Genomic DNA, 12,754 nt, shown 5'->3' with positions numbered 1-12,754 from the left:
ATCTCTATGTAAATCGTATTTCATTCGTCTTCTCCGTGTGGTGTTTCAGTCATGATCCAAAATAAATTGCGAAAGATCGAATATTTATCAATCATTGCAGAGGTAAACAACACCAAGGATGACTGCAGCTTTTGGGGAGGCATGAAAAGTTATACCAAACGATTATGCCTGCTGGTTAATATTCTTAGAAATGATCAAGACAGGATATTCAGAAATAATTTTCAGGGTACTTACCAATGGTTGTATCAGATTCATATTCCGCTTCAAATCCACGATCAACTGTTTGTCCAGGATGGAACGCTACAAACATTTTGTTTCCACTCGAGAACTGAGACTCATTCCAAAGCGACCCCTGACAATATCGCCCCAGCAAAGGAAAGCTTGTTGACCCACCATCATAAAGCTCCACATAAGAACAAGAATCCGAACAAGGTTTGGTTGAACACGCACTGAAGACAAAGTCAGTAAACACAAACTTAACTATTTTTCCAACTGGCACGGTAATGATCCATGTACAGTTTCTGGACGCAGTGTAGTTACTCTTTGGATAGTTTGTGCTGCTTATTTTCCCGCTTTCCCCTGAGAGAAGAATTGCTTCCTTTGGACAAACTGAAAAAAGGAAAAATATCCAAGTGAATGTGGGAGAGTAATAATGGATTGGTGTGGAAAGGAATTTCAAAAGGAAATAGAGTACAGTCAACATGTAGGTGAAAAAAACAAAACCATATCATAACTTTAGTGATCTGACTAGAACGTAGTTAGGGATCATTTATTATTTATGGCCTGTGATAGGAGGAGGAGGAGGAGGAAGACGTGGTTCTCAGGTGGAAAAGAGGGGGAATCAGTCGTCGTCCTCGGAGAATGGCGTACAAGCGTTCCAAGATCACGTCTCGACAAAAGGCTAAAGATTATTTCATGAAAGCGTCACACTTTGTGTGAGGTGGTGCTAAGTTACGCGAGGAAGTTTTGAGAATTTGAACGCGTTATAGAAAATAGTATGGGGAACGAAATATAGCATAACCAGAAATCTTATACAAGATGGCGGCCAAAATGACCGCCAGTATGCTCTTAGCGCGGAAATGCGGAGTAAATATGGCTTGGAAGTATAGAGAAAGTAATAGGGAAATAAAAATATTTTGCATTTTACGCCATTACTGCTAGTTCGAATCGTATTTCAATTGAAAGAAAAGTGAGAAAAAGCTGGTTTTAGACAGTGCGTTTTCATTCCAATAACCTCATATAACAGCCACACTTTCCTCTTTCACTTATCTTTGAAATAGGGCTTACTTTCATGGTTTCTTTAGTCTGCTATGAGGAAACGGTTACATCAATTCGGTTCCCCACCATCATATCCGAAGGATAAGAAGTTTAACCCGCAGAGCAAACTTTCTTTCGCTCCAAAAACATCCCTCAACACGGTGCCTTTTGAATTTGTAAAGTGGCATTTTCCAGAAATGCGCGATGCAAGGAAAGGAAGCCAATACCTGGGCAAAAATACTCCTTCGAGCGGTTTGTTTTCTTTTTACTTAGCCCGCCATTTTTTAAACACATTTTAATTACCATATATGAATTACCTAAAGATAAAAAAAGCCGCCAACAAAATAATTGGCCAAAAATCGAAAAGAAGCGGAAATTTAAGGGGAAACTATAGTAATATTAAATGCCATGTTTGATGTTCCCCCAGAACTTCTTTTCAACCTAGGAAATTTTTTTTTAGTGGAGACATCATTGAAAGGGAGGGCTTTTCCTTCTTTTTGATCTATTCTTCACGAAATCTGCAGAACTAAGAGCATTTGAGGTGTGGTAATAGCCCTTCGAATAATTTTTCCTTCGTCCGTCGGCCATATTAAATACTGAAATTTACGCGCGCGCCGTTCAGACCGCTGACCGTCTACTATTTCTGGTCCATTTGCAGCGTTAAATATTCCGAAGTAAGAACATTAGATTTCAACTGAGATTTTACGAAGTTATTTTCACTACTTACTTGGAGGACTGTAGTTCAACAGCTTGTAAGTTGCCTCAAAGCCTTTATAATCCATAAACATATTATCGGACACAAACACCACCTTCAAGCTTTCGTGTAGTGAATAGAACGTTAAATTCACACTCCTGGGTGTACTACACAATTTTCCAGCCGCGGAATCATCACTGAAGCTATTTTGAACTTCGAGAGAATCACACGAGCAAGCGTCACATGGTTGCAGATTGTACTCTGGCATTGTAAGCTCAACGTGGTGTCCTTGCTTTCCTATAATCTTCCAGCTACATGTCTGGTTGAATGGATAGTTTTTTGGATAAAAGGGAGAGGAGAAAGAACCTGTTGTATCGTTGAGGATCATATCTGTGGGGCACACTGAAAAGAGTAACAAAGACTGTGTCAGTCTCAGCCGAATACATCTTGCCTATTATTATAACTGAAGTTACTTAACTCCCATCGAAACATTGCGGGCAAATCTTCTTTCTCTTAGGAACCATTTTAATTTTGATTTTTTCCACCAAGGTTAAAGTCCACCGTTATCGACTGGATAATTAATTTTTACTACCACCTACAGCTAATTTTCGCATTTTGCAGCCTTTTATTTGAGTCAAAGTAACGTGCATGAAATAAAAGAGAGACATTGTACAAAAGCTTGCCTTGATAAGCTTCTTAATTCAAAAATCACTCACATAAATCTTCCATTTCTTTGGCCTAGGGCGTACCCAAGACCCGGGAGCATAGCTTTTTCTCGTCTGGTAAATAACATACGGTATATTTACCTTCTTAAATGAATTACCATAAGAAAAAATCACTTACATAACTCACCATCTATCGCCTTATAAGATATATTGAACCCTTTGTTTACAGTTCCGTTGCGGGATTCAAACCTCACTTGAATGAAGTTTCCCTCGGAGTAAACAGGATGGGGAAGATTTTGACCACAAAGTTTCAAGTTATTAGGATCTCCTTCATGCGATGCAACATTTATGATAAAAACTCGGGCACTCGTCGTCGCCGCTTCAGTACAGTTTTGGTTTTCATTCATTACCAAGGTGAAGCTCAAGAAGGTCAGTTTTATGATTTTCCCACTAGGAACCGTGATATTCCAAATACAAATGTTGTTCGCATTAAAGTTGTCGGGGAAATTGGGGCTGGAAAGGTGGCCACTCGAACCATCAATGGATTCTCCAGGAAATGTGCAAGCTGAAAGAGAGAGAGCATCTATTTTTCAGTGTTTTGCTTTCCACCTGCAGACGAACTTGATAGAATTCCAAAAATATATAAATTAAAAAATGGAATTCATTCTAGCACATTAAATTGTTACCATTTCCTTAGTTAAAACGAGACTTAAACATAAAACAAAACGGTAGATTTTTTTAATGCAGATATCTGTGACGAATACTAATACTTACGATCATTTGTCACCCGATCGGTCTGGGAGGAAGCTGCAACAAATACAAAGAACGAACATGTGAAAACCTTACTTAACTGAAGGCGTATAGAAACGGTTCATCCCAAATCCTAACAAGTTCAAGGTCATCTGAGCAAAAGAGGAAAGCAGACAAGGCTCGTATTTAGCTTTATTGGAAGCTGTATACTACGATGGTATTCATCGGTGAGACCACAATGAATTCTCAGCCGAGTTTTTTTAACTATGAGTTTCTATTAAAAAGATTTTATTTTCTGGGCACTTGAACGCTATTTTCGTAGGCTAGTCAATGATAGTTTCGTATGAGACGCACGTTCATTGCAAGATTTTGGCTGGGCTGAATTAATTTTCTTACGGATGCAAGGCAAGGCCAGAAGTTTTAAATCTCATTCTAATTACGAAGTTTGTACTCGTCATTGTAATCCTAGTTTAGTTTAGACGCCTCTCATGTGGGCCAAAGAGCTGGGGTTACTGTGAGGTGAAAGTGGATCCTTTTTACTCTCGAGGTATTATCAAGATCTTAATTTGTGAATATGTGAATATGTGAATATAGTTTATATCTGACCACTTGCAGCCCAGAGGCTGAATACGGGTGCAGTGTAAGGTTGAGAACAGACGTCAGCATATCAGGCGCCTCTGGCAGCTGCTTCAGTCTATCGATCTCACCTTCCCACCCATCCCACCCCCTGGAAGGACACCCATCACACAGTAATCTCGTGTGTGGGAAATTAACGTCTCCTACCCCAACCCTGCAGGAGACGGGACCTCCATTTATTCGTCCCTATCCGAGAAGACTAGAATATCTAACCATTTTTTGATGTTAGAGAAAGGTAGAAAATTCTTCTCAATTACTTTAAGACCTTGAGTGTTGGTCCGGCCGGGGCTCGAACCCTCGACCTCCCGCACAACAGTCCAGCGCTCTATCCATTGAGCTAACCGGGAGGCGGTTAATTTGTGAAAAGCCCTCTGCTCCCTAAAAGTCCCTTCTCTAGCTCTTGCTGATTTAAATGTAGATCGAAACAGTTAACTCTACTACTGTCATTTATCTCCTCTGTAGCAGGTCACGATTCGTGACAACAGAACAATTTCTTGTGTGTAAACAACAAATAAAAAAAAAATTAAAAATTTCCAGCCAACGAACTGATACGCACAGTATTCAGTGGAGCTGAGCAACAGTCAGAACATGATTAATGAGTTGCTGTTGGCTCTGTTCTCAACCCCTCGTCTCTTCTCCCCTTCCCAGCGAAATCCGCACACCCAGAGGTAATTTCACCTTTTAAAATGGTGGTTGTGCCATTCTCGAAATGTCGTCAACTTTGGCGATAACTCTCGATGTTTCGTTCTCAGATATAGAGTTAAAGTCGCCTAAAGTCGCCTTAAGTACGTAATGTTATAAGGGTTCCACCCTTCCCAATTTACCCCATTCACGCGCACCCCACTCTAATCATGACTTTTGAGTTTATTGCAAGGGATTCTGTAAATATTTTTAAGGCCTTTATGGAGAGACTGTTGCTAACTTTGATTTTAGCACATCAGTCAAATAAAATCGCTTTAAGTCGCCTTAAATCGCCTTAAATCGCCTAAAGTTGCAATGCTTTTTCTGCCAGTTTTGCTTGAGTCGCCTTAAATCGCCTAAAGTCGCAATCACGTTTTTTCTGCCAAATTTGCTTAAGTGGCCTTAAATCGGCGCCCAAAGTCGCTCAAAGTTACAGCGACTTAAGGCCCCAGAGTAGGCCTTTTTGAGTCTTAGAGTCTGCTACTAAATACTAAAAAACGTCTGGGATTTGTTCTTATAGTGGAGGGTCTCCTTGGAAAGTTAGCTAGAGTACTTCGCAGTTACATGTATCGTTGAGAGAGCTAAAAGTCTGTGCATGCCGAATCGTTTGAAAATACTGCTATAGAAAAGCTGATGTGGCAAACAACAAACGCAAAACAGAGAATTTAGACTCTACCGCAACACTTCTTCGTCATTGAAAAATAGATCAAAACAACCTAACAATAGCGACTGAAATGTTTAGTCACCGTCTCGAACTTTAACCAAATCAGTTTTAACAAGAGCCTTTACCCTTGATGGTGTCCTGCATCAAAAAGTAAAACTAGGATACATAAAAAGTCACTTGTACGTGAAATTTGCTTCATAAATTACGATTCTTAGAAAATGTGTAGTGAGATAAAAACATTGACTGTGGCAATGTTCATATATTTTACCATCGACTGTCTTAACAGCCGATGATATTAAAATATCAATTCGTCAGAAAAAATTATTGATCGAATTGACGCTTACCCTCCCAAAGTATCCTCATGCTTAGATTTACGCTGAAAGTGAAAGAATGGAAAGTAGTTTGTTTGTGATCAGAGCGTTCCGGAAAAAATCGAATATTACAAGACAGGCATCATTGCGTTTCATCTTGTTTTAGAATTCGATTAGCAAAGACTTCTATAGATAAAAAAGCGGAAGTCATTTAACTTAAGAACTCCTCTAAATGTCTTCGAACTAGTTTTATTTTTACATGTCGATGTGTGCAAAATAGGCATTTTTCTATTCAAGTATTGAATCTAATTTGTATTGACTAAACGAATTCAATCGCTTTTATTTTATCACAGGACGTGTGCTTATTGTTCTCCACTTTTAAGTGCCGCTACTGCTTTATGCTGGGAAATTTCGGTCAGTTTAATTTAGCCAAGCATTTCTATAAAAGTGGTAAAGTTTAATTATCATTGAATTGCAAGTTTTGACAGGTCATAGAAGATTAATCATGTCCAATCCTTATTTCACCCGACCGTATGGGCATCACAAACAAATGTTACTGCCGGCTAGGGTGGTCTAGGAGACACAGGTAATTTGAATAATTATACGTGACACATCATTACCCATGTATAAACTTAAAAGCTGCGTTAAATAAACACGAAGTATTTGGATAGCCGCATCTGTTTTGCTCTACATAATTTCCGGTTATTGATTCAAATAGAAATTTTAAGGAACGCAACATTTGGGCCTTTTTCAATGAAAAGATCAGCGATTCCTGCTGCTATTGAAAAACGCTGATAAAAATCCAATTCCTGTTTAAAGTAAATCCCGATAACAGACTTATAGCAAATGATAGTTCCCAGACATCTGATGAACAACTGAATAAATGCTTCATTTAATATTAATTATGAACTCTGCGGTCTATAGACACTGGCATTAGTAGGTGAAACCTTTACCTCGCTAACGAACATAATGACTTTATCATGCGACGTAACCCTATTGACCGTTTATTTTGAACAGTCAACATAGCATACAGGAAAAAAAGGTGTAGAACGTTCTATTCGCTTGACTCGACGATTCAAAGTTCAAACACATAGTTAGGATATCTTTTAAAAGATATTGAATGAGGCATGGCTCGAAACTATACAAAATAAACATGGTAGATGCTATAAATCCCTTCCTGCAACTTAAAAATATTCCTCGATAAAAGGTTCTAAATCTAGAGTGACAGAAACTTATTGGCTTCCATTAATGAGACTTGGCTGCTATGATTCTTGTTTCTGAAATGCGACTTATTTCGAACTCGTTTTGGGGATTACTCTTCAGATTTGAAAGCCTTTTAAAGCCGAACCTTGGTGGGCGACAAGATATTAAGCAGGACTGCCTAAAAAATTATGAACAACGCGTAGACGCATCAACATATTCTTTCCGCCTTCTGTTTGCAGCATTTGTAGATTGACGGCGTCCTCAAGCGCAACGGTCATCTTAAAACTTTCTTCGATAAATCTTTGCTGGGAGAAGATAATGCCAAGATGCTTTTGTAAATCACGAAGAGAAGAAGTACCTTTTTACTTACCTTTGGAGATAATAAGGATCACAATTAACAGGAACCAAAAAACCCACATAATCCTCCTACCCGACATCGTTGAGTTGCATTTTGTAATTAATGATATTGAGTTATCACTCATGCGTATAACTTATGCCTTTAGGCGGCACCATGGCTACGGTAAATTGAATTTCAGTAGCGACGCACTTCTGCTTTCCAAGAAAACGACGGTCGGACTCTTTTGTCTATTTTGTCTGTACCACCTGCCTTCACGCGCACCATGGTTACCACAGTTACGGTAAATTGGTCTTCCATTAATGATGCGCTTCTGCTTTCCAAGAAAACGACCTGTGACATTCACTCTTATGCGCTTGATGATAAATCGATCTGATCTTAAACAAGTCAGTGTGATACTTATCCATTGTTACTTTGGTGACTTTTGCGAAATGGCATTTAAGGCCAGTCCAACCATAAGAGATCTTCTGTAATTTCTGTAAGTTGATAATGTGAATTGGCCACCGCAAAGGTTTAAAAGCAGACGTTTCTAGCGTTAGCCCTTCTATAGAGTGGATTGAACAAGGGGCTAACGCTCGAAAAGTCAGCTTTTAAACTTTTACGGTGGCCAATTTACATTATCGACTTAGTTGATAAAACCAAATTACTTCGTCACCCTCACCGTCGCAGCACCACACTTCTTTAGAGACTCACGCCCTTTCTTCATAAAAGATCTTCGTTTGATTTGTATTTTGCTACCAACAGCTCAAGTCTAAAACATTAAATCAGCGGTCGATGGCATCTCTATGTAGAGAGGGGATTTAGAAAAAAAGCTAACAAGTTCTCTGCTGTTTTTATTGCTGCGTTTGTTTTTAATTTTAATGAAATGGGAAATTACTTTCGAGAGCTTGTTAGTTGACTTGTAGTTGAGAATTGTTTTCAGTCTACATGGTTCGATTAATCTGAATGGCGTAAAAGCTGGTCATTTATTTTCAGAGTTCTATCTAGAAGGGGGCACAGCCTTTTTTGCAAACTTCCATATGTAGCTGAGGTTCCTTTCCTCTCGTGTCAATTGCAAAGCATGCGAATTGAAGAAATAAACGCGCCATTTTGGAATAAGCTATCCCAAAGTTTTTCACTCTAAAATAACTCCCTACTGTTAGGATAAATATTAACCTAGGCGCAGAATTCTAATTCATTCTTCGAATAAATTAAAATCTTGATATCATTCTATTTTTTTGCTGATACAATTAAGGGCAAGCTCAGTACGTTGCGCACAGTTTATTTATCGAAAGAAAGCATGTAAATTTCATTCCTACAGAAATAATTTCTACCATTTACTTCGATGGACTAATTCTTCATTATATATTGTTATTGTTTAAATCAAGTTCTTACTCGGTCTCGTTGAATACTTTTTAATGTTCACAGCTAAATCACTCCCTATGACTGCAATGTCTTCTCAGTAACTGTCGCACCTTTCTATTCTGTTGAATATATACGCGCGATCAGATTTCTGAGGAAATACAATTACGTCATCGCTAACATCATCTCTGATATAAAACGTAACATTAATCAATTGTCACGCGCTTATGACTGTCATATTCTTATATATTTCTAACAGGCTCTGTTATCAACCTCTCGTCTCTTTTCCCCGTCTCAATGAAATCCGCACACTCAGGCGCAATTTCACCTTTTAAAATAGTGGCTATACCACTCTCGAAATCTCGACAACTTTGGCGACAAGTCTCAATGTCTCGCTTTCAGTGCGTTTCCTTTTGAAGTCCTTTTTCTTTTTGAGTCTCAATCTCCCACATTTACCAAAGTCTGGGTCTCCTTCGAAAGGTAGGTGGAGTACTTCAGAGTTATACATATTATGTATCGTTGAAAGCGGCAAAAGTCTGTGCATGATCGTTTGAAAGCTGATATGGCAAATACCAAACGAAAAACAGAGAATTCAGACTCTACCGCAACACTTCTTCGTTATTGAAAAATAAATCACGACAATCTAAGAATGGCGACTGAAATGTTTAGTCACCGTCTCGAACTTTACCAAAATCAGTTTTAACAAGAGCCTTTACCCTTGATGGCCTCCTGCGTCATAAAGTAAAACTAGGATGCATAAAAAGTCACTTGTAGACGAAATTTGCTTCATAAATCGCCATTCTTAGGAAAGGTGTAGTGAGATAGAAACATTGACTGTTATTAAGTGACAATGTTCATATTTTACCATTGACTGTATTAACAGTCGAAAATATTGAAATATCAACTTTCTCATATTCGTCAGAATAACTTATTGATCGAATTGACGTTTACTCTCCCAAAGTATCTTCATACTTAGATTTACGCTGAAAGCAAAGGAATGCAAAGTAGGTTGTTTGTTCCGGGAAAAATCGAATACTACAAGACAGGCATCGTGGCGTTTCATCTTGTTTTACAAGTCGATTAGATAAGACTTTAAAGATGAAAAATACAAGTTATTTAACTTAAGAACTTCTCTAATTGCCTTCGAACTAGTTTTATTTGCATTACTTTTCGATGTGTGCAAAATAGCTATTTTTCCTATTTAAGTATTGAATTATTTTAATCACAGTTTTCGCGTGACACCGATAAACACTAATTAGTAATGACTAAACGAGATCAATTTAACTATAAAGAATTGCGATAAAATCGAAAAGTTTCAAAAAATTAAAAACCATCTTGGTTTAAGAAAATGCGACAACGAGTGAAATGAGAACGAATATAAATTGCAAAAGAATTCCTAAGAGACATGGCTAAAAAAAATTGAAATATGTACATAACAAAGAATTCACACAAAGAGTCACATATTTGCACGCAGAGTCACATAAACAGTTTGGCGCGAAGAGAGTCTTTCTGAGTATTTAACTCGGGGTTCAGTTCCTTAATCATAAATAACATCTCAGAAATTAGACAATCAAACTTTGATCTACAACTCTTCAGAACAGAAAATTGCTTATCAACCATGTCGAGGAAAATGTTAGCTTCGTTTGGGTCAGGCATGATGGCCAAGATGTCATCCAATTTTGTTATCCGTGTCTCTTAGGAATTCTGTTACATTTATATTCGTTCTCATTCTTATTGATCATGACTTGGCCATGACTTGATAATGACGTTAAGCGCACGTCGAAACGTCGTCGCATTTTTCTTAAACTAGGATGGTTTTTCATTTTTTAAGAGTTTCGATTTTATCGCAATTCTTTATAGTTAAATTGTTTAACAAATTTCTTCTCCTGAACGAATTCAACCGCTTTTGTTTTTTTTACAGCACGTGTACTTTATGTTCTCCCCTTTTAAGTGCCGCTACTGCTTCATGCTAGGAAATTTCGGTCGGTTTAATTTAGCCAAGTTTAAATATCATTTGATTGCACGTTTGACAGGTCACAGAAGATTAACCATGTCCAATCCTTATATCACCTGACCGTATGAGCATCACAAATAATAGTGACTGCCAGTTAGGGCGGTCTAGAAGACACATTTACAGGTGACACATCATTACCTATATGTAAACTTGAAAACTGCATTAAATAAATTGGATATATCAACAAAGTTGAAATGGTAAATTGGCCACCGTAATGATTACAAAAGCTGACGTTTCGAGCGTTAGCCCTTCATCATTCGCTCCGACGAAGGGTTAACGCTCGAAACGTCAGCTTTTGTAATCATTACGGTGGCCAATTTACCATTTCAACTTTGTTGATATATCCAAATTATTTCGTTACTCCCACCGACGCAGCCCCAAACAGTTTCTTTCGAAACTATCAGCCTTTATGCATTAAATAAACATGAAGTATTTGGATAGCCGCGTGTTCTGCTCTGCATAATTTCCGGTTCTTGATTCACATAGAAATTTTAAGCAACGCAACATATGGGCCTTGTTCAATGAAAATATCAGCGATTCCTGTTGCTATCCTCTTGACGTTTCTTCAAAGTGCTTATTGAAAAACGTTGATACAAATGCAATTCCTGTTTAAAGTAAATCATGATAACAGACTTATAGCAAATGATGTTTCACAGACATCTGATAAACAACTGAACAGATGCTTCATTTAATTTTAATCATGAACTCTGCGGTCTATAGGCAGTGGTATTAGTAGGTGAAACCTTTACCCCGCTAATAAACATAATGATTTTATGATACGACGTATCCCTATTCAGTATCATTTATTTTAAACATTAAACATAGCATAAAGATCAAAGGTGTAGAACATTCTAGTCGCTTGACTCGACGATTCGCACACAAAAGCCTGATTATTCAGAATTCAAACACATAGTTAGGATGTCTTTTAAAGATATTGAATGAGGCATGGCTCGAAACTATATAGTTAAACATGGCAGTTGCTATAACTCCCTTTCTGCAACTCAAAAATATTTCTCGCTGAAAGGTTCTAAACCTAAAAAAATATGAACAATGGGTTGACGCGACCACATGTTCTTTCCGCTTTCTGTTTGCGGCATTTCTAGATTGTCGGCGTCCTCAAGCGCAACGGTCATCTTAAAACTTTTTTCGGTAAATCTTTGCTTCAAGATGCTTTGGCAAATCACAAAGAGAAGAAATACATTTTTACTTACCTTTGGAGATATCGGTAATAAGGATCACAATTAACAGGAACAAAAAAACCCACATAATCCTGCTACCCGACATCGTTGAGTTGCATTTTCTAGTTGATGATATAGAGTTATCACTCATGCGTATAACTAATGTGATCAGGGGCACCATAGTTACGGTAAATTGATTTCCGAGTAGTGACGCACATCTGCTTTCCAAGAAACGACGGTCGGACTCTTTTATATATTTTATCTGTACCACATGGTTACAACAGTTACGGTAAATTGGTCTTCGATTAACGGTGCGCTTCTGCTTTCCAAGAAAACAACCTGTGTCTTTCACTCTCATGCGCTTGATGATAAACAAACATCAATCGACAATTTTGGCCTCATATGCCGTATTTTTCATGAAAAAAACTTGTTATTTATCACAAATTATGGCGGAAAGGTATGGAAAAGCTCCAATGATACAACAGATATGCAGTACGAATTTTCGAGCGGAATTAAACTCGGTTATCCGTTTTCGTAGTGTTGATCGGTTCGAGTCAGATGGCGTGAGGTATCTCGTGGGGAGTATCAAGCGGTATCCAAATTCGACCTCCACATTTCAGCTAACTCGTGTGGCAATAAGCGGGGATGTGTCTCTGAGCCCCGGGCCCTCGGCAAAGCCCAAGTGTGGTGTGTGTTCAAGAACCCTGGCAAGAAATCGTCGGGCTGTACTCTGTGATTGTTGTAAGGGGCTAAGTCACATAAAGTGTGCGAATGTGACACCCAGCGAATACAAAAGAATTCAGGATTTACCAAACAAGACTTGGGTCTGCTCAGCGTGTATGACTATCTCCACGCATAACGATTTACCATTTCATGGAATTGGAAACACCACCCTTGAAGATTTATTCAGGAATGAACCAGCTGTCATGGATTATACAGACCAGATTGACTCTCAGGACCGTGATTTTGCAAGTTTTATGGATGTTCGAGTGAAGTACAGCTCTA

At 38.3% G+C, this 12,754-nt stretch overlaps 1 protein-coding gene across 4 annotated transcripts in view; it reads right to left on the bottom strand.

Annotated features, from left to right (window-relative positions):
* Window positions 1-11,878, bottom strand: part of LOC111340599 (uncharacterized) — a 46,307-nt gene extending 34,429 nt beyond the window's left edge. Inside the window, exons 1-5 of one of the 4 annotated variants that reach the window (XM_088752112.1) lie at window positions 11,783-11,878; window positions 3,391-3,423; window positions 2,795-3,181; window positions 1,985-2,353; window positions 235-609 (exon numbers count right to left, since the gene is read on the bottom strand). In XM_088752112.1, the coding sequence (XP_088608238.1) occupies window positions 235-609; window positions 1,985-2,353; window positions 2,795-3,181; window positions 3,391-3,423; window positions 11,783-11,855 (1,237 nt within the window). In that variant the 5' untranslated portion in view covers window positions 11,856-11,878. Of the gene's footprint in view, window positions 1-234; window positions 610-1,984; window positions 2,354-2,794; window positions 3,182-3,390; window positions 3,424-7,231; window positions 7,330-11,782 lie in introns of those variants that run through there. The other 3 variants (XM_088752113.1, XM_088752114.1, XM_088752115.1) reach the window with 3 other exon arrangements.
* Window positions 11,879-12,754: the final 876 nt, after the last annotated feature.

Source organism: Stylophora pistillata, chromosome 3, assembly GCF_964205215.1.
Source record: "Stylophora pistillata chromosome 3, jaStyPist1.2, whole genome shotgun sequence".
Classification (NCBI taxonomy): Eukaryota; Metazoa; Cnidaria; class Anthozoa; order Scleractinia; family Pocilloporidae; genus Stylophora; species Stylophora pistillata.
This window is presented reverse-complemented; position numbering and strand designations above follow the sequence as displayed.